Here is a 19258-nt window from a genome sequence, read left to right as displayed (position 1 = left end):
CTGAGCCACAGAGCTGTCCACTTGCTCCAGGCCTCTGCTAAGCCACCCTGTGCAGCCCTGTGGCACAAACTCTGTCTTTATGAGGCAGGTTTATGACATCCATTACCCTGCTCCTTGGGCCACTTCCGAGCAGCTATAATTTGTACAAAAGCAATAAAACCCGGCCAGCCTCTCCCTGGAGTCGGGAGCTGCATTCTCCTCCCGCCTTGGAGCACAGGGAACTTAAGCCGGAGGCTGGGAGGTGGCCGCTGCTCAGAGGTCGGCAGGGCTGGCGGGTGACCATCCCTGCCTGACCTGCTTCTCGTCAGAGGATCCACCACCCACTCACCTACTCTGTTCATCCATTTTTCTGTCCACCCGTTCTTCACCAAGCCCGTCTCTCAGGGGCTCTGGGGGTGCAGCCGTGGCCCACATTTGAGAAGTTGGAGGACATAGAAATCCTTTCCTTGGGGCTGGTACAGAGCCTGTGTCCCCCTGCCCCTGTCATCCATCCAATTCCTCTCCTGGCAGAGCAGGGGTGGGGGGTGGGTGCCGCTCCCTCAGGCTGGTTGTCAGGTATTTTGAACGTGGCATGAAGATTGGTCCGAGGTTGTTATTCCCAAGGAAGTGGTCCCTGATGTGGAGATCAACATGGGGGTGGGGTGGGGGTGTTGGTTTACCTTTGGGAGGAGGGACAGGAGGGGACAGTGCCCAGGACAGCCAAACCTTCCTTCATCATCACTGTTCTGAATCAGTGGATGTGGCACTAGAAGGGTCATGGCCTTGGGGGCCTCCACTCCTGAGCTTCCTGTGGCAGGCGTTGAGGGAGTTGGGGGGACAGGGACGAGCACTTCTGGCAGCAGCTTCTTAAAGCCTAAATGGTGCAGGAGGAGGGTGCTGGGTATAGAGGGAGCTTTGGGCATTGAAGAGTTAGCCCTTGGAATTCCCATTGTGACCCAGGGGTAATGAACCCAACTAGTATCCATAAGGATGTGGGTTTGATCCCAGGCCCCGCTCAGCGGGTTAAGGGTCCGATATTGCTGTGAGCTGTGGTGTAGAGTCACAGATGTAGCTTGGATCCTGCATTGCTGTGGCTGTGGTGTAGGCCAACAGCTGCAGCTCCAATTTCACCCCTAGCCTGGGAACTTCCATATGCCACATGTGTGACCCTAAAAAGCCAAAAAAAAGCCCAAAAAAAAAGGAGAAGAGTTTGCCTTTGACTTAGCAGGATGCTTAACCCTCTGGGGTTAATAAACGTGCTGGCTCCTGGCTTTACTCTATCAGAAACACTGGCAGAGCTGCCTCTGCAGGTCGTGTGGGGGCCCCCAGGGCCAAGTGGGGAAGGGGCATGGATGGCAGAGCCAAAGTCCACTAGTCCCTGCCTGCCAAGGCTCTGCAAAGCCCTGCAGGTGGGAGAGGGGCTGGCTGGGTAGGGTCTAGGTCGAGAGAGGAGGAGGTAAAGGCACCGCCAAGCTGGGCACCACCATTTGCTTCAGTCCTCTGTCTGCAAGAGGTGGAGCCTCTTAGAGTGATCTGCCCCACGGGGCATCTGCTGTGACTGCCAGCCCCATCGCTCTGCAGTGTGGGGCAGGTCACTGTCACCTACCACGTGTCTGCCTAGAGCATCACTGAAGCCTGTGGCCTCTGCACCGCCCACCCGGGGCCCAGCTCCACTGGCAGTACAGCTGAGCAAGTCTTGAGGTCCCTGTCCTAGTGGGGAGACAATGGGAGAAAGCTTCTGTGGGGTACCTCTGGGTACAATGTGCCACTGGTCAGGGGCAGCATCCCAGGAAGAGCCAGCAGGGGGTCAGGCTGAGGGCAAATGCAGTGTGGGGTGCAAATGTGCCAGGGTCCCAAGAGGGGGCAGGGAGGGGCCCACTAACTTGTGGCTTCAGCAAGGCTTGTCCCAGACACCCAAACACCGTGGGGTTGCCCCATGGGGGAGCTTTGGGGGGTGGTCAGCAAGGCGGCCCGGATGCTGGGAGCCCCCAGACTGGGTTGTCCGGGCCCTGGGGGTGATGGCCCAACCCGTGCATACCTTGCGCTGTCATCTGAACGAAGGTTGGACTTAGGGCAGGAGGGCTTTTTTCCAAGAAAAGTCCTCCAGTCTCCACAGCATTTTGTAACTGCCTTTGGAAGCCTCCCCCCCACAACCATTATTTTATTTCAAACTGGAGCAGGTCCATGAAAGAGGAGGCACCAGCCCATCTAGCAGTGCAGAGCCTCTGACCAGAGCGCCCCCTCCCCCTCCCACCCCCTCCCCCCCACACACATGCAGGGTCAGAGTGGCCTCACTCACACCCCTGTGTTCTGGCTGGGGATGGACCCACCTTCTTCATGGCAGCTTGAGACCCTCCATGAGGGTCTCCTGTGGGGTAGTGGGACAACTCGGGGCTCTCAGAGGGCAAGGAAGCCATGGAGGTGGCTGGCCTGGTGGCACATGTGCCATATTCCATTGGTCAGCTCAGCCATGCCAGCCCAAGTCCAAGCAGAGGGGATGGGCCTCAGGCCTGGATGGTAGAGTGACCAAGAGGGTGCCCCACTGTATTGCGGCCCAGCACCTCGGGATCCCACCCCAATGCCCACCAGTCTCGTAGCTTCTTTTCACTCTGTATTGGTCATCTGCTGCTGGGTAACCAGTTGCCCTGACTTAATTGCTTAGGACAGCAGTGTTCATCATAACAGCTTCTGAGGGCCAGGGGTTCTGGAGCACCCTCTCCAGAGGGTGGCCTGTGGAGGGACGGTGAGGCTGAGCCTTGGACAGCATGGTCACTCCACAGGGTCCTCTTGGCTGGGATCACACCCAGTGTGGACCCTGGGACACAACCCCCTTGCCTGTGCTGGCCCTCCCCAGCCTCCTCTCACTGGACTCTGCAGGCAGGGGACATCTTCTGCCCTGGACCCGCCCTGCCAGCCCTTCTTGGCCTGCCCCTACCATCTGGGGAAGCTGCAGGAGGGGAGGGGCAGCAAGCACCCCTTACTGACCTGGCCTGGGGTGCAGCCATCCCTCCAGTGGGGAGCTTCCTGCCCCTGTGAGCCCCCAGGGCTTCCTCACCCCTTGTATCACCTGACAGGTTAATTCCTCTCATTCAGCTGCTGGTCAAGGCGGTCCCTAGGTGGGTCTGCCTTCCTGCCTATCCCCTGACCACAAGTTGCATAGAGCAACGCAGGCCCCCTGGGGGCCTAGGCCTGCATGGCCTCTGCAGGCATGAGCCAAAGGACTCCTGTCCAGTCAGGTGACTGGGCCACCATCCTGTCCCTGGAAGCTGGACACAACACTCTGGACGGGCCTGCAGGAGCCCTTCAAGGCAGTGGCCACATGTGCAGGAGCCACAACCAGGGGGAGGGTCAGTCCAAGAGCAAGTGGGTGCCAGGCTGGGCCCCTGGGATCCCATCGGAAGCTGAAATTCAATTATGCAGCGCAGGCGGGGCTGCGGGGACACAGAAGGTTAGGAATTAATGTTAACACTGTTCTGGTTAAGACTTTCTGTGTTGATAAATAATTCATAAGGCAGTTAGCGCCCCAAGTCTGACAACATGAGAATATATTAATACAGTCGACTCCACGAAAGGTCAGCCGCGTGCGGCGGGCCAGGGGCCGTCTTTTATTCACGCTCTGACATGGGCTCGTTAATTATGCCAGCCCAGCAAGCACTGCACCGGGAGAGCCGCTAATGAGAAAAAGGGAGAGTGGGTTCAGTGTGCCACGCTGTCCACGGGTGTGGAGGAGGAAACGGACCGAGGCCCTGGTAAGGCCCCTGAACCCGGAGCAGCGGGGCCCCGCCTGTCCCCCTGCAGCTCAGGCAGGGTAGTGGAGGGAGGCATGGGAAGAAATCCACAGGGATCCCCCCAAGCATGCAGTCCTAAAGTGGTGACTGTTGGCTGTCCCCAAGTATCTGTGGCACCCTCACTGTGAGCCAGGCGCCACTCAGGCCCCAGGATCAGAGGATTGAAGATAACCCAGAAGCCCCTGCTCTGGCGGGGGCCGCAGAGGGAGGGGCAGATGGGAAAGAGGCATCAGAGGTGTGGTGTGTCAGCAAACATGCATAGAGCAGATGGGGATGTAGGGGGTGCCATCCGGGAAGGGGCCTGGCCTCGGGGTTCCCGGGACACTGGTGTTCCTCAGGGGAACAGAGCACATAAGATCACATGAGTGAGTGTGTGTCAGTGCGGAGGTGTGTGTGCAGGCATGTGTAATTATGATCACAATGTGGCTGGGGGGTTGCCAGGTCAGCTGGTGGCCCTTGAACCCTGTGCAGATTTGGGGATGTCTTGTTTGTCCCGAGAATGAGATGGGTGTTGCTGGCTGCACCGAGCAGTGATGTGGCTGCTGGTCTGTCACCAGGAGCTGCTGGCGAGAACAGATGAGGCACAGTGGGGACAGAGGGTGGAGGGACAGGCAGTTTCGGCCCATTTGGGGCAGTGGATTTGCTTCTGAGCTGGACAGAGGCTGCAGGGGGCTTGGTGGTAGGGTGAGGGGGCTCCCTGGAAGGACAGAGCCTCGCTAGCTGCAGTGGGGAGATGGCAGCTGGGTGGAGGTGCCCTCCACGCCAACTGTCACAGCAGTCTGCATCAGGCGTCACCATGGGGGCCACAGAGCCCTCAAATTGAATTCAACTGCACAGCCCTCGATGAAACTTCTGGGAAGAGAGAAGTCTGGGGAAAATGACCCCATTCAGAAGGCGAGTCCCCCATAGAGCAGAGGCTAAGGGGTGCTCCCTGCACATCCTTGTCACTCTGGGAAAAGTTACCCACGGAGCGGTGTCCCAGTTTTTTCCATACCTGTGGTAACTGCAGCCAGAGAAAATACAAAGTGATTTTGTGTGGTTTTTTTTTTTGGAGCCACACCCACAGCATATGGAAGTTCCCAGGCTGGGATGGAATCCAAGCTGCAGCTGCCAGCCTACACCACAGCCTCAGCAACACAGGATCTGAGCTGAGCTGTGACACCACAGCTCATAGCAACACCTGACCCTTAACCCACTGAGCAAGGCCGGGGATCAAACCCACAACCTCATGGATACCAGTCGGGTTCATTACCCCTGAGCCACAACAGGAACTCCAGTTTTGTGTTTTTCATAACAGGGTCAAAGCTCCAGTGATACTAACTAAGCAGCTTTTAGCTTTGTGAACTTCGTCTGACAGAACATTCCAGAATCCTGTGAGGTGCACAGGCAGTGCCCCCACTCTGTGCAACCCAGAGCACCCTCTGGAGGCCACTCCCTCAAGACCCCTTGGGGGGAGGAAGAGGGTGGGGCTGTTCAGAGGTCAGTGGTCAGAGCCCAAGTCATCCATCTGTTCATTCTTTCGTTCATTCCCTGCCCCCCGATCCAGGTCTGTGTGTACCCCATAAGTCATTCATTCATTCCCTGCCCCCAATGTCCCAGGTCTGTGTGTACCCCCAGGTCATTCATTCATTCATCATTTTCTGCCCTCCTATCCAGGTTGTCTGTGTACCCCATAAGTCATCCATCCATTCCCTAGCCCCGCTGTCCCAGGTCTGTGTGTACACTCCATTCATTCATTCATTCATTCCTTGTCCTCACTGTACTGTAGGAATGACATCTTTGTTCCTTGAAACTTGGGTTTCAAGCAGATGAGACTTATGACAAACAAATTAGCAATTAATTGAAGATGGCTGCAGGGCAAGGTCAGGACTGAACAGGTGCTACGTGGGTTCTGCACCACATTGAGCTCAGAGAAGGCTGAGGAGGCCAGACCGGCAGCAATGTGAGGGGTTGGGGAGCAGGCAGGTCACACAGGCCAGACATGGGGAGGAGCAGAATTCTGTTCCAAGGTCCTCTTGAGAATGGCAGGTTAGGAGGGGTGGCCTTTCTGCACCAGCCTTCCCTCTGGCCAGGCACCAGCTCCACCCTGACTCTCCCCACTGAAGAGGGACCATCAGCTGGCTGCTCATAAGCCGCGTGTCCACAGCGACAGCTCATACTCAGGGCCTGGGGTGATGCCACCAAGCCTTGCACCGTGTCACCATGGGCTTTCCTCAGAGGCTGCTCTCAGCCATGTCTGAAAATGCAGGAGGCCGTGGAGGCAGGAGCAGGGACCTCAGCCCCTCTTTCCCACTGCCCCGCCCTGGCCCGCCAGATTCCTGCCCCTCTGTCCCCGCTGCCTCACCTGTGCTGGCCTGCGTTTTTGCTCAGCGGGTCTCCCTCACCTCTTTGCTTAAGGCCAGCTGCACTCTGGCTATCAGGATGCACTAACTTAATTGCTCATTAACTGGGTAATTAGTGCTTTGTTTTGCTTTAAAGCCTAAACACTCATAAAAAGTGAATTAGCTGAGTAAACAAGAATGGGATCTTCTGAATCTGCCATCCGGGTATCGTGCATAATTAATCAGGCTCAACTGTGACTGTGCTTCCTGGGCCAAGGTGGCCTGGGGCCCTGGGAGGGGCAGTGCTAGGACTTCAGTCCAGTTTCAGCCGCCACAAGGGAGTCACCGGCGTGGGGCCTGACCAGACAGGCCAGGTTACAACTGTGGGTTCTAGAGTCTGCTCACCCACCCTCCAGCCATGCCCTGTGTGGGCTCCCAGCCGCTCTGCCTCAGTTTTCCCATCTGTAAGCAGTGGGTCTGTGCTGGGGGCTAAGAAGTGTGAAGAAGCCCAAGCTCCACTTCTTGGGCCTTTGCTCCTCTCCTGCCCCTCTCCTGCCCCTCTCCTGCCAGCCCTGTAGTCTCAGGGTCGACACCCAGCAGAGCCCAAAGCCCTGGCCCTGGGGTTTGTCTGGGGTCTAGGCACAGGGCCCTTTGGGGCCTGGACCCAGCTCTAGGCCCCTGCTCGGTGGTCACGTGGCTGTAAGCAAGCCCCTTTTTGCCTCTGCTTTCTTATCTGCGAAATGGGGCTTATACCTCTAGGCAGCTACCCTAGAGGGCAGTATGGTGCCAGCCTTCCCCAGCCCTTCGCCCGACTCTTCAGACAGTCGCCCAATGATCCCACAGCCTCCCCATTCCACAGATGTGACAGCTGAAGCCCAGCACTGCACTCCTGGTGCCCCCGCCACCAGGGCCCCCCAGGTCTACCTCTCCCTGGAGGGGAGCCTGGCTGAAACCCTCAGCTGCTGCGGTGCTTATTTACACAATTGAGCTGAGCCCGCAAGATAGTACCCAGCCCGTGGCAGGGGTTCCACAGTCCCTCATTTGGCTTCTTATTTTAGCTGAATCGCTTAATTGGCATGTGATCAACATCCCAGTGGAACATTTGCAATAGAAACGAAGGTGACACCTCATGCCTTTATCAACGGGGAAGGATAGATTTCCACCTTGAGGAGGTCACTCTGCTGCCCAGATGCAACGCCCCATGCTTCTCCCCTAGTTCTTCTAAGGAGGCGCCAACAAGCAGAGCGAAATGTTTAATGAGCTGGAGCCCCTGCAGGGCCACAGGAGGGCGGGAGCCCTAAGCACAGACACAGACCATCCACACAGCCAGTGTTCCTGGGCCTCACTTGTGGGGCCCCATGGCCCCGTGGCAGGTCACCCTCATTGGGACACCTGGCGGGACACCCTGGGGTAGAGCCCCCTCTGGACAGGATGCCCTGATGCTCACGTGTGAGAAGCTTTAGCACAACTCCCCAAGTCTTGGCATGCACACACGTAGCACGCATGAGCTGTGAGAACACAAACAACAAGCACTGCCCACGCCAAGGACTGGTGCCATCTCCCAGGTGGCCCCAGGCACACCTCCAGCCGCAGAGCAACTCAGACCTTCCTTGCCCGCATGCTCAGGTGGGATGTTCTAACGTTTTCTGCTCACACATAGGCCACAGGTACCATAGCCTTATTTGGTTCGCAGCTGCCCAGGCCTTTCCGGATGACAATGCCCATGGGAAGTGCAGCCCAGGCTGGGGAGGAAGGGCAGGCCCCCTTTCATCTCTTGGCAGCTCTGTCGGCAGGGCCTTGGTGGCACTCGGCTTTGGTGGCACTTGCGCAGCTCATCCCCGGAGTGCCAGGCAGTGTGCTGCCCCTTGCCCTCTTTGACCCCTGGCTGGAGGCAGGGCTGCCTGAATGAGAAGCTGGGGACAGAAGCAGAGCCGAGGTGGCTTCATGCCTTCCCCAGCAGCTCCCTGCAGGGCACCCTCGCCCTCCATCCCCACTGCACAGTGGGGGCTCCACAGTGGTCAGGGGGGACCCTCCCTGTCCCCAAGGGTGTCTCTGGGCCAGGTCTGGATGCTGGGACATTGACGGGGAGTAGCAGGCCCAGAAGCAAGGTCTCCCTGCCCATGAATTTTTCATCCCTTTGTTTGAGAAGTGGGAGACAGACAGGCTTCCTCCGAGCTTTGCTGGGAAGCGGTAATTAACGTTCACAACGAGAGAGAATAAAAAGGCCCATTCCTGTGGCTGCTGAATGACCGGGTTGATTCCTGCCTCTCCGGTTGTGGAGGGTGAGGAGCAGCCCCACCCCAGGCAAGTGGCTGCCCAGGTTGCTGGAAGAGGCTTGATGACGGAGGCCAAGTTCTCCCGACCGCTTGTGCAGGTGCCCCTGGGGAACAGGCACTATCAGGTCACAGATGTGTGTGCCTGGGCCCCGTGGAGGACTCAGATGGTGGTGGCAAAGGTGACGATGGTGGCAGTATGATGGTGGTGATAATGGTGATGGTGACATTGGAGAAATTGACCAAAGGTGAAGGTCGAGGTGGTGATGATAGTGCTAATGGCAATGATGACACTGACAAGGTGATGATGATGACAGAGGCTTACATTTATGGATCCCAGACTGCCAACCACCTGCTGTTCTGAGCACTCCACATACACTGATTCGTTTAACCTCAACCCCCGACCCCCGTGTGGAGGCCCCACCCCGTCTCTGCAGATGAGGAAGCTGAAGCTCAGAGAGGTGAAATGGAGCAGCCGACGTTGCCATTAAGTGGAGGAGGTGGGACAGAGGCCCAGGATCAGTCTCCAGAACCGACTGTGTGGCTGCGTTCCCAGCATGTGACAGGGACCAACACTTGGGCCCTGCATGTCAGGAGAGGCAGGGATGGGGCACAGCAGGGCCCCCAGGGAGCACTGCCCAGCACTGGGCAGAGCTGTCCCTTGGACATGTGACTCCCCATTCTCAGTAAAAGGCAGGATTTCATGAGAAATCTCCAGATTTTTAAATGTTGGCAGCAAAAGAATTTTTAAAAAATGGGGGCAAACCAAGCCCATCTGTGGCTCCACCACCCAGCTTGTCTCAAGCTGTGTCTCAAGGCCACGTCCACCCATGGGTGGCGGTGAGGGAGAGAAAGCTGTCGATTGGGCCTGGGAGGTACCAGGCATCCCTCGTCAGGTCCTGTCCGTGCACAGGGGTGACCTGCCGTGACCCTCGGGTGTTCCCACGTCACATCTGTTAGTGTGGGTGACACATAGTGGCCTGAGGCATGGAGGGGCTGAGCTTTTGGCCTTTGGGATGTGGAGCCCTGAGCTCACATCTGCCTCTGACCTACGCTGAGTAGTCTTGGGCTTCCCGGTGGTGTGCCTTGCTTTAGCCACCCTGGGCCATAGGTTCAACACAGCCCCTGGGCAGGAGGGAGGCACTGAGCCCGGCGGTGGAGGACAGCCTCGCCCCAGCCACTGGGCAGAGTCACCTGGGCCCCAGACGCTCGGGTGTAAGAGCTTTGGGGTCCCTCACACGAGCGCTCAGGACTGTAACCCCCAGGGTTGGCAGAAGGATGGGCAGAGAGGGCAGCCCTGGGAAAGTGATCATACTGGTTGTTTGCTGGCCCGGCCAGGCTGGGAGGAACTTGCGGGCCAGTAGAGGTCTGTGCTACCTGCTGGGTGGGATTGGAGCATGAGGCCAGCAGGGAAGGAAAGGACTGACACGGGGTTGTCATCAGGGCCAAGGAGGGCTCACCTTTGGGGCATCTGCTGTCAGGGTCATGGACAAGAGCCGACACTTCCAGGGCTGGGAGACACCCTAAAACTCTCAGGTTTGGGCATTCAGCCCTTCCAAAGGGGAACCCTTCATTCTTGGCCTTGTTGGAAGACAGTGATAATTCTGCTGAGTGATGGTGATAGTGATGGTGGTATTAAAAATACCATCATAAAAATACCATCATGCTGTATATTGAAATGGGTACAGACCCAGCACTGTCCTTGTGTTTTGCATGTGTTCACTCATATAAGCTGTACACCAATCCTGTAGGTGGGCTGTTGGCTCTGTTTTACAAAGCATAACTGAGGCACAGAGCGGTCATAGGACTTGCCCAAGGCTGCACAGCGTGGGTGGCAGCACAGCATCAGATTAGGCGTCTGCTCCAGAGCTTGTGTCTTGGGCTCCCCACCATACCCAGCCCATCCCTGGGGGCCTAAGATCTGTCCCCTGCTCTGTGGACTCCGGGCCTGGACCTCCCAACCCTTACTAGGGTGACTCTCTCCAAGGCTGCCTGAGCCCGTGAAGGTCGCCTTGCTGAAGCAGCTCCCACAAGACAGATGTGGCTCTTTTTCCCTCCTTGTCCTGATTAATTGCCTCATTCAATTCCGACTCTATTGCAGTTAAACATTAATTCAGTAGGACTTAATAACGTGAATTCATTTACGACATGGCCTGTGCTGGCTGAAAATGGTGAGCTCTTTGGTTAATTATAGGCTCCGTGAGCTCTCACCAGGGGCACCGTCCAGAAAGCAAGCCATGGGGAGAAATGTGAAACCAGACCTGGGGTGCAGCGGGGCCAGGCCTTAGGGGTGCTTCCAGGCGCCCCAAGGGAGAGGTGTGCCGCCTGCAAGGCTCAACCCCCCCTGACAGTTTGATGGGATTGCAGTTTCCACCTCAGGGGCTCAGTGCTGCTAATTAAGCATGAAGAACCCGACTGGGGGTCTCCGGCAGCTCCTGGCAGCTCAGCTATTTCTGTATCAGCTGCAGGGTCAGAGGGGTTCCTAACCCCCCACAGCCCTCCCCCTCTAGGCCCCCCCAAAGGCCACAACCCCCGGTTCCCCTACCCTTCTCTCCGGGCACAAAGAATGTCCTGAAGTGCCAGTCACGTGTCTCCACCACAGAGCTCACCATGCAATGAAACTTGGCATATTCCGCATGTTCTGGCCACTCACATTTCCAGCCTCATCACCCATGCTCACCTTCCTGCTAAGCCTTCCGCTTACGCCGACCAGCCATGAGAGGTGTGTCTGACCTCTTACCATGGTTGTTTGCCCAGGAGACTGGGCTCAGGGTCTCTTCTCTCCTTTTCGAAGGGACACCCACCCTGGAGGTCTCGGGCCAGGCCCTCTGGGGGGAAGAAGGTCCCTGGGGCTGCTGGACCAGGAAGGCTGTCAGCCTCAGGATGACCCCCCAAATGCTGGGGTCCCTGCTGTCCCCAGAGTCGCTTTCCGGCTGCAGTGAGTGGCTGACAAAGCTCAGGACAGGTCAGCACGACTCTGTGAAGTCTGTCATGGAACCACTCCAGGGCTGGGGGCCTGTGCCCCATTGCCTGCGTAGGTCTGGTGGAGGACACCCCGCACGTCTGCCTGGGGCCCCAGGAGATTTATTTCCAGCGGTACAATTCACTTGACACAAATGTGTCACGACTGCAGTTGCTGGGAAGGGATTCTTTTTCCTTTATGTTCTTTTAGGGGGACAATTGCTGTGGTTTCTAGAGCAGCCTGTCTTTTCAAAGCCCTGCTTCCTGAAAATGGAAAACAGAGATTTGTTTGCACGATTATCACAGTCTTTCGTTAACCAGCTGTGCTAGTGCGGGAGCGCGCTTTCTATTGGTGTGTCCACAGAGGGTGGGGCACCTGCCACCCCAGGCTTGTCCTGATGGCCTGTCTTCAGCAGGGGTCCCAGCGCCCTGCCCCTCCCCCCATGCTGTCCCTTCAGGAGAGCTCAGGCTGCCCCAAGGCTGGGCTTCTGGGCCTCCCTGCCCAGGCAGTGACTCGTCCCTGGAGACCAGGTGCCCTCCCCTGAGCTCTGGTTCATCAGCCTCATAAAGCATGCCCTCATGCGGGTGCAGAAGGTGCCACCCCAGGAGCTGAAGTCAGCCACATTTCACCTTGGAGGGGGGTGCCCAGGGAGTGGGGGGCTGCTCCATGTGTTAAGTGGGGTTACCTAGGCGTGGGAGGCTGGTCTGCATCTGATGCTCAGGTGTGTTCCTTTCACCTCTGCCTTACCTGCCCCTTCCCCAGCCCACCCCTCTGCACCCTCCCAGGGCCTCCATGGAACTCCAGCCCAGGGGCTTGCCAGACCCCTCCTAGCTCCCAGTACCAGCACCCACGGTTCACCATTGTGGGGGCTGCCCCAGCTGAGACCCCTCCCACACTCTCACCTTCTCTAGCACCCAGCCTGCCCATGGGGTGCTGTGGGGCGCTGACTCATCCTTTTCTCTCTCTCTCTCTCCCTTGCAGTGCGACAGCGAGAGCGACGGGGATGACAAGGTAAGCCCTCTTCCCCTTCACTGTCCCTTCTGCTGACCTGGACCCCAGCTAGTGGGGCCCTGGACACCACGCAGAAAGGTCATGGTTCTCCTGTGGGGCATGTGGGGGGGCGTGTGGCCTCCCTAGGGGTGGAGGCCCTGACTTCACCTGGCCAAGGACCAGATGCAGAAAATGTGTCATGCTGGGATGCTGCCAAGGCTCTTTGGGACCACAGGACCTGCCCAGCTCCTGGGCCGTCGGCAGCTGTCTCTGTCCAGGGTTCCCTGGGGTGGGACCTCCGTGGGCAGAGCAGGGGCCACGCCTCCTTGGGCCAAGTGCAGCCTCCAGCATTTCCAGGCTGTGGGCCATAAACATCACCCCAAAATAGAGACTCCAATAATAGCAGCCTACCCCTTGCAACCTCCCCCCACTCGCTGCTTCTCAGGAACAGTGAAGTTGCCTCTAATTTGCATGTTAGCACAGGGATAATCGAGGTGCCTTCAGGCCTCCTGCCTTCCTTTCCAATCCTGATTTGCCCATTGGGATTCAGGAGTCCTCGGTCCTAGTCATCTACTGGGCCCTGTGTCCTGTGGGGAGGGGAAGAGGCCACCCAGAGCTCTCCGCCCAGCTGTGGGTCACCTACTGGGTGCTGAGCTCCATGCCAGCAGGGATACAGCAGGGGTCACCACTCAGCGACAGGAGTGAGACCCACACTTGTCTGCTTGTCCCAAAGCCTCATGGGGCAGGACTCTGGCAGAGATCATGGCACAAAGAAGGTAAGGAACTTACCTAAGCTCGCACAGCTGGAACCTGCACAGGCTGGGCTCACAATCCTTGAATAAGCCAGCAGCCCACTTGAAGAGTCTTAGGTGGCAGAGCCCCTGCATTCTCAGGGCAGGACCCCTCCAGTGGTGGCACTGACCACCAAGGAGGATGAGTGCCCAGGCAGTGGGGACAGTGTGCAAGGGAGGCTGACAGAAGGGCTCACTGAACACTTGCCGGTGTCCAGGCAGGTTTTTGTGAAATGGAGGTATGTGTGGTGTGTGGTTCTTGGTTTCCTCTTCCCGGTGTGTCCTGGCCTGTGTGGGCAGGAGCCATGGATGGGGACCAGTGGACCACCAGCCCCCTCTCAGACAAAGCTCATGCTCAAGTCCTGCTCAGCTGATGAGGTGTGAGCAATGTGCAAAGGCCGCTTGGCAGGGGGTGAGCGGGGTCAGGGCAGGCCTGCAGAGGATGCCTGGGGTCCGGGTGACACTGTCACTGCTCTGGGCCAAGCAAGTGGCTCTCTGTGGCCCAGAGAGAGTGTTTTATCCCAAAGGCCTGGGAGAGGGGCAGGTGCGGACAAGATGAGTTCTAAGGACAAGCCAGCCAAGATGAGTGGGCCCAAAAGCCCTGTGTGGGGTCACTGTCGTGGTCTGGACTGTCCTGGGAAGGTGGCCAGAGGGCAGAGCAGCTGGGACATGTCTGTGGTCCCGAGTGCCCTCCCCTCAGCCATGAGTGGCCAGGGCATCAGGCCACCAGGGCACTGGGACAGGTGCCGTGCCCCCCTGGGATGTCTTTAAACCGATTAGATTATGGCTTCTGGTAAAGTGCTACGCCAGCCCCAGCACCTCCAGCACCTCCTCTCATTGGAGACCAGTTTCCCCAAAACACTCTCTGAAGCCAAGGGCTGCCCTGAGGGAGGGGGTGGGGAGGGGCTTCTGAGACCCTGAGGCTGCTGACTGCTTCATCCAGGGGCCCTGCAGCCTGGCTCCTTGGGCAGTGCTAGTCCTGGTATGTTTCTCCCTTACCTCAGGGCCCAGCCCTCCTGCAGGTGCGACGACCCTGGGAGTGGAGACCGGGGGCGTTGGCAGGGACAGAGCCAGGCCACAGCCCCAAACAGCAGCCTGACCATGCACGCGAGAGCAGGCGCGCACTTCTGCACATGGCCGTCGACCCTGGGCAGGTCTGGAGTGGGTCTGGAACTGCTGGTTCTGGTCTTTCTGGCGATTCTCTGTGCCACCTGAGGGAAGAACCCACTCTAGAGGGTTTTCAGGAAGGGGGAGGTCTGAGTTCCAGGACCCTCTACTGGGAGAAACTGGCCAGGTCTGCATTGGGGCTGACCATTCTGCCTGGCTGGGCACTGGCCCAGACCCCCTTGGAACTTTTGCTGGGGCCTCGGTGGCTCTGGGTCCTGGGGAGGAAGGGCGGGGCCCAGTCTTTCTCACGCTGCGACTGGACTGCACAGGGGACGCTCCAGCTCTGCGTGTGACAGCCATGGACTCCATTGGGCAGCCAGCCAGGGCAGGGATAGGGAGCAGAGAAGCCTCCCACACCCCATGCCTCAGTGTCCGCAGCTGTCCTGTGAGTGCTGGGGGTGCCTCTCGTGGGTGGTGGTGAGCTCTGAGTGAGTTAGCCCAGAGTAAGGCAGCCCCTGTCTGCCACTGCTTGTTTGTGGGGGGACCAGTCCCCTGAAGTGGGCAGAGCTAAGCCACAATTCAGAAAGCCCCTTGGCTGGTGAGCCAGGAGAAGGTTTCCTCCCTGGCCTCCCAAGGTCGCCTTCTCTATGAGCACATGGGGCTTCAGTGACATTAGGGTGAGATGGAAGGCAGAGGGCAGAGGCCAGATGCCGTGCAGTTGACTGTGGTGCAGCTCAGCCCGGGTGGAAGGGGGTCTGGACTGAGCCCAAGGGCTGCCTGATTTGGGGAGATCTTGGGGCTTCCTGGAGCAGCCACCTGGGAAAGGGGCTCCCCCTAGGGCCCCAGGGCAGTTCACCAACTAGCAGGGACAAACTTGGTATTTCTGCCACTGGGACAGGGATGTGGGTGGTCAGCACAGGCTGGACTGTGAGGACTCAGCGGGCCCTGCATGGCACCTGGGCTGCAGGTCTGGATGCTGCAGCAGCCCCCACCCCCACCCACCACCGTCTCTTATCTGGGCACCACTGTTTCCTTGCTTATCTGCTCACATCTCTGCCATTACCAGAAAGATGCAGATACCTCTATTATCTACACAACAAACCCCCACCTCTGTCCTGGCTTTCAAGGTGCAGATGCCGACTTTCCACCATATGTCCCTATATCATTTTGGAGCTGCATTTTACCATTGTAATGAAAACTGGACTCAGTAGTGGCTTATTCTCAACCAAAAGTCCAGATGTGGGCCTTCCAGGCTGGCCTGGCCTCTCCATGATCATCAGACTCCTCTGTCTTTCTGCTTGGCCATTCTTAACTTCCTTCCCTTCCCTCACAGTCACCTCTTAATCCGCAGAGGCAGCTGTAGCTCCAGCCGTCACATCTGCATGCCCCCTCCCACACCATTGACCATACAGATCACCTCCTGCATAGTGAGGCATGATGTTATTGGTGCAAAATGTCCAGTGGGGCTGAAGCAGAAGGAGGGAGGGAGGGGATGAGCTCAGAGGGGCCACATTGCACTGCTGGAAGTTCAGATGTTCCAAATGCAATGAGGGAGGTCCCTGCCACACAGCCTTGCCCTGGCAGCGCTCCCCAGGGACACCAGTTATGCACCATGGACATTATCTGAGGTGCAGACCACTTTGTTTCCTTCGTGCCTGGGACACCCTGTTACTCGAGGCTGTTTGGTTCTGAGCTGGGGAGATGGGAATGAAGAGTTTGGGTAGAAAGAGACGGAGTTCCTTCTGTCCTCCTTTACCTGGGCTGGGTTTCAGGGTGATGAGTAACTTTCTCCAGGCCCATCAAAAGGCCAACACACAAAAGAAGAAAGGTAGGGAGGGAGAGAAGAAAGGGAGGAAGGGAGAGTTCCCTGGTGGTCTGGTGGTTAGGAATCTTTCACTGCCACAGCCCACGTTCAATTCCTTGTCTGGGAACTGAGATCCCACCCACATCAAGCTACTGCTGCACACCATGGCCAAAAGAAAAACGTGGGGGAGGGGAGTTCCCTGCTGGCTCAGCGGGTTAAGGATCCAGTATTGTCACTGCCGTGGTGCAGATTTGATCCCTGGCCCAGGAACTTCCACATGCCACGGACACAGCTAAAAAAAGAAAGGCAGGTGCAGGTCAGAGGGCCAGGGTGGACACTCATCTGGGGCCTCCGCCAAAGTTGCCATCCCTCCCCTTCCCTTTCCCCCAATGCAGTGGGCAGGAACCTGCTCCCAGAGGCAGAGAGAAGGGCCCCTGCCCCTCCAACCTCCTTCCTCTGGGCGCAGAGCCAGTCAGGGAGGAAGGCGCAGCGTCTCCACAAGTTTCCAGGATGGCGAAAGTCCTGACCTCATGAAATTACCAGAGCGAGGGCGGGAGGGCAAACAGTGTCCGCTTACAGCAGTGCCCTGGCCTCACCTGGAGCCTGGCCATGAACCCATACCTAGAACAAGCTGGCAGCAGCATCACACGGGGTGCCTTCCAGACTGCAGAGCTGGAACCAGCTTGACCTGCCACATTCCTGGGCGCACAGTAGACTGGAAGCAGCCAGTCAGAAGCCACCTGGGCTGGTCTGGGAGGACAGATCAGTGGAGGAGAGGCAGCTGCATGTGCAGGGGCGGGCAGCAGAGAGAGCAGCCGCAGCTCCCTGCCCTGAATCTAACTCCACACATGTGCTGGGCAAGCCCCTCTGGAAGTCCCCTCCCAGATGGCACAGCAGGAAGAGCCTGGCTCCCCCCAAACCTGCCAGCACCCAGAGTCAGACATGCATGCACCTTCAGGGAACCACGGTTGCCTCTCCCGCGCCACCCCCTGGGTTCCTGCAGCCTACCTGCCTCTCACCCCCTGGCCTTGGACTCTGCCTCTGGCTCAAGACTCAGACACACTGAGGACATTGTGCCTGCAGATGCGGGCAGACAGTTGGAGAACAGCAAGGCCTCTCCCAGCCAGTCTAGCCCAAGACGGACCTGCAGACAGATAGACAGGAAAATCTCTGCATTACCTCCCCTTGCAAATGCCCTCCCCGCACCTCTGAGGGACCAGGGCAGCCCATGCCCGGGTACTGCTGTCCCCCTCCCCTATCCTTGAAGCCCTCTTCCCCACATAACCCCCCCAACGTGCTTCCCCATCCCCACCCCCCATCTCCAGCCCTGCTCTGGGCACTTGCCTGCTGGCGGGGGAAGCAGCCCGTGCTGCCAGAAGGCTCGGGAGCCGGGCAGCCAGATGGCTGCGGTTGGTGTCTAACTGCTTTTTTATTGGAAAAATATGGGGTGAAAAATTGTGTGGGGCTCATTAGACAGCCCGCTGGCCCAGACTGGCTGCCGTCTGCCTGAGCGGCCCCTCGAGGTGGCTGGCTGGCCAGCGCTCAGCCCTCTCTCAAGAGATGTGTGTCTGTCTGGCCTGTCTGCCAGGCTTACCCATCCCCCCAGCCCACACCCCCACTACACACGCACACTCCGCCAGGACGTGCTTCCAGCGCTGGGCTGCAGGAACGAGGAAGGACTGGGATGGGGTGGGCAGGCAGCTGGCTGCAGGGACGGGGTCCTCCACGGGTGGCAGCACAGGGTCAGACACGGCCTGAGGGCCAGATTCCCTCTGAGCCCCGGTTTCCTCTTTGCTAAATGTTGTGAACAGGCGGTCAGGGTGGTCTCTGAAGCTTGGGGTGGAGGCAAGGGTTCCAGTGGAGGGGGAGGCAATGTGAGCCCCTGGCCCTGAGTAGCCCCACTGCTGGCCACTGAGATGAGCTGAGCCAGTGTCCGCCTCCCCAGCACATCCTCTTCCCAGGCCCCAGGTCAGCCTTGTCCTTTCTGTGTCCTCAGTCTTCAGTGGGCACAAACTCTGGCCCAGGCTCCCCTGCCTGACTAGGGCCCCATGAACTCCATCCTCTCACCTCTGAAATGAGGCTCACCAGGTCTACCCCTCAGGCCTCCGTGAATTGGCAAGGAAAGGGTGTGTATCTTGCTACCCTGCACAGGACAGGTGCTCTCTGGATCCCAGGCCCCTCTGGCAGGTGTTTCCACTTGTCCCCACCACCACCATCACCACCACCACCACCACAGCTGCCCCTCAGGGCCTCCCTGCTTACAGAGGTTTTCCTCTATGTGTCTCTCCCAGCCCCACTCCTGAGAACAACCCTCACCCCCACCCCATCCCCTCTCTCCCAGCTCTCAGTCAGCTGCAGGGCCCCCATCCCAGGCCGGTTGCCATGGGGACAGAGGTAGGAGCCTTAGATGGCGCGGGGAGTGCCTGCACAGGGCGAACTCACAGAGGTCTCGAAGGTGGACTGGCTTCAGCAGCCCCTCCCCCAGCCGAGCGCTTTGACCCCTAGGGCTGCTCTGCCTTCCTGTGGATCTGCCTGAGGGAGGGCCTTCGGCAGTTGATCATGAGAGTCCTGGGCAGGCATTGTGGGCAGTGTGTAGGTCCCAGCAAGGACCATGATCTGATGACTAAAACGTAGCCCACACCTCCTGGGCCCTGTACACATCAGCCAATTCAGCCCCACTTAACCCTCTGCAGTGGCCTCTGTCCCACAGCCCCATTCTCAGCGAGGAACCCAAGAGACAGGAAGGTTCTGTCATGTGCCCAAGGTCCCCCAGAGTGAGGATCTGCCAGGACTGGAGTCCGCAGGGAGAGTGAGGCACGGTCGGGCTCTCAGGCTACTGCAACTGTCCTAGCAGATGATGGTGCGGCCTGGGCTGTATACACAGGGGCAGGGGTGGCTAGTGTCCTCAAATTGCCAGCACAAAATGCCACAGACTCCATGGCCTAGAACAGCTCAAGTTTATAAGGTCAAGAGGTCAGAAGCCCAAAATGGCCACTAGGCCAAAATCTAGTTGGGCTAGTTCCTCCTGGAGGCTCCAGAGGGAGCATGGTTCCTCACCTTTCAGCTTCTGGAGGCTGTCGTGTTCCTGGGCTCCTGGCCTCTTCATCACTCTGACCTCTGCTTCTGTGGTCATGTCTCTTTCTCTGAGTGGCCCCTTGCCTCCCTCTTTTTTTTTTTTTTTTTTTTTTTTGGCCACACCCATGGCATGCAGAAATTTCTGGGCCAGAGATCAAACCCACACCA

At 58.2% G+C, this 19258-nt stretch overlaps 1 protein-coding gene across 34 annotated transcripts in view; it reads left to right on the top strand.

Moving 5' to 3' along the window:
• Nucleotides 1–19258, top strand: part of FBRSL1 (fibrosin like 1) — an 87121-nt gene that overhangs the window by 40762 nt on the left and 27101 nt on the right. For all 34 annotated transcript variants that reach the window (XR_014825819.1, XR_014825820.1, XR_014825818.1 and 31 more), the window contains one exon: nucleotides 12305–12334. Coding sequence is in view for 29 of the 34 variants with exons in the window: in XM_084993500.1 (XP_084849626.1) it covers nucleotides 12305–12334 (30 nt within the window). In the remaining 5 variants the exon portion in view is untranslated. The remainder of the gene's footprint in view (nucleotides 1–12304; nucleotides 12335–19258) is intronic.

This window comes from Sus scrofa, chromosome 14, assembly GCF_054392235.1.
Source record: "Sus scrofa isolate SSC_HxYL_T2T_F1_AM1 chromosome 14, Sscrofa_HxYL_maternal_Yorkshire_Landrace_v2.0, whole genome shotgun sequence".
NCBI lineage: Eukaryota > Metazoa > Chordata > Mammalia > Artiodactyla > Suidae > Sus > Sus scrofa.
The sequence above is the reverse complement of the archived record's forward strand: the minus strand, read 5'-3'. Positions and strand labels throughout refer to the sequence as shown.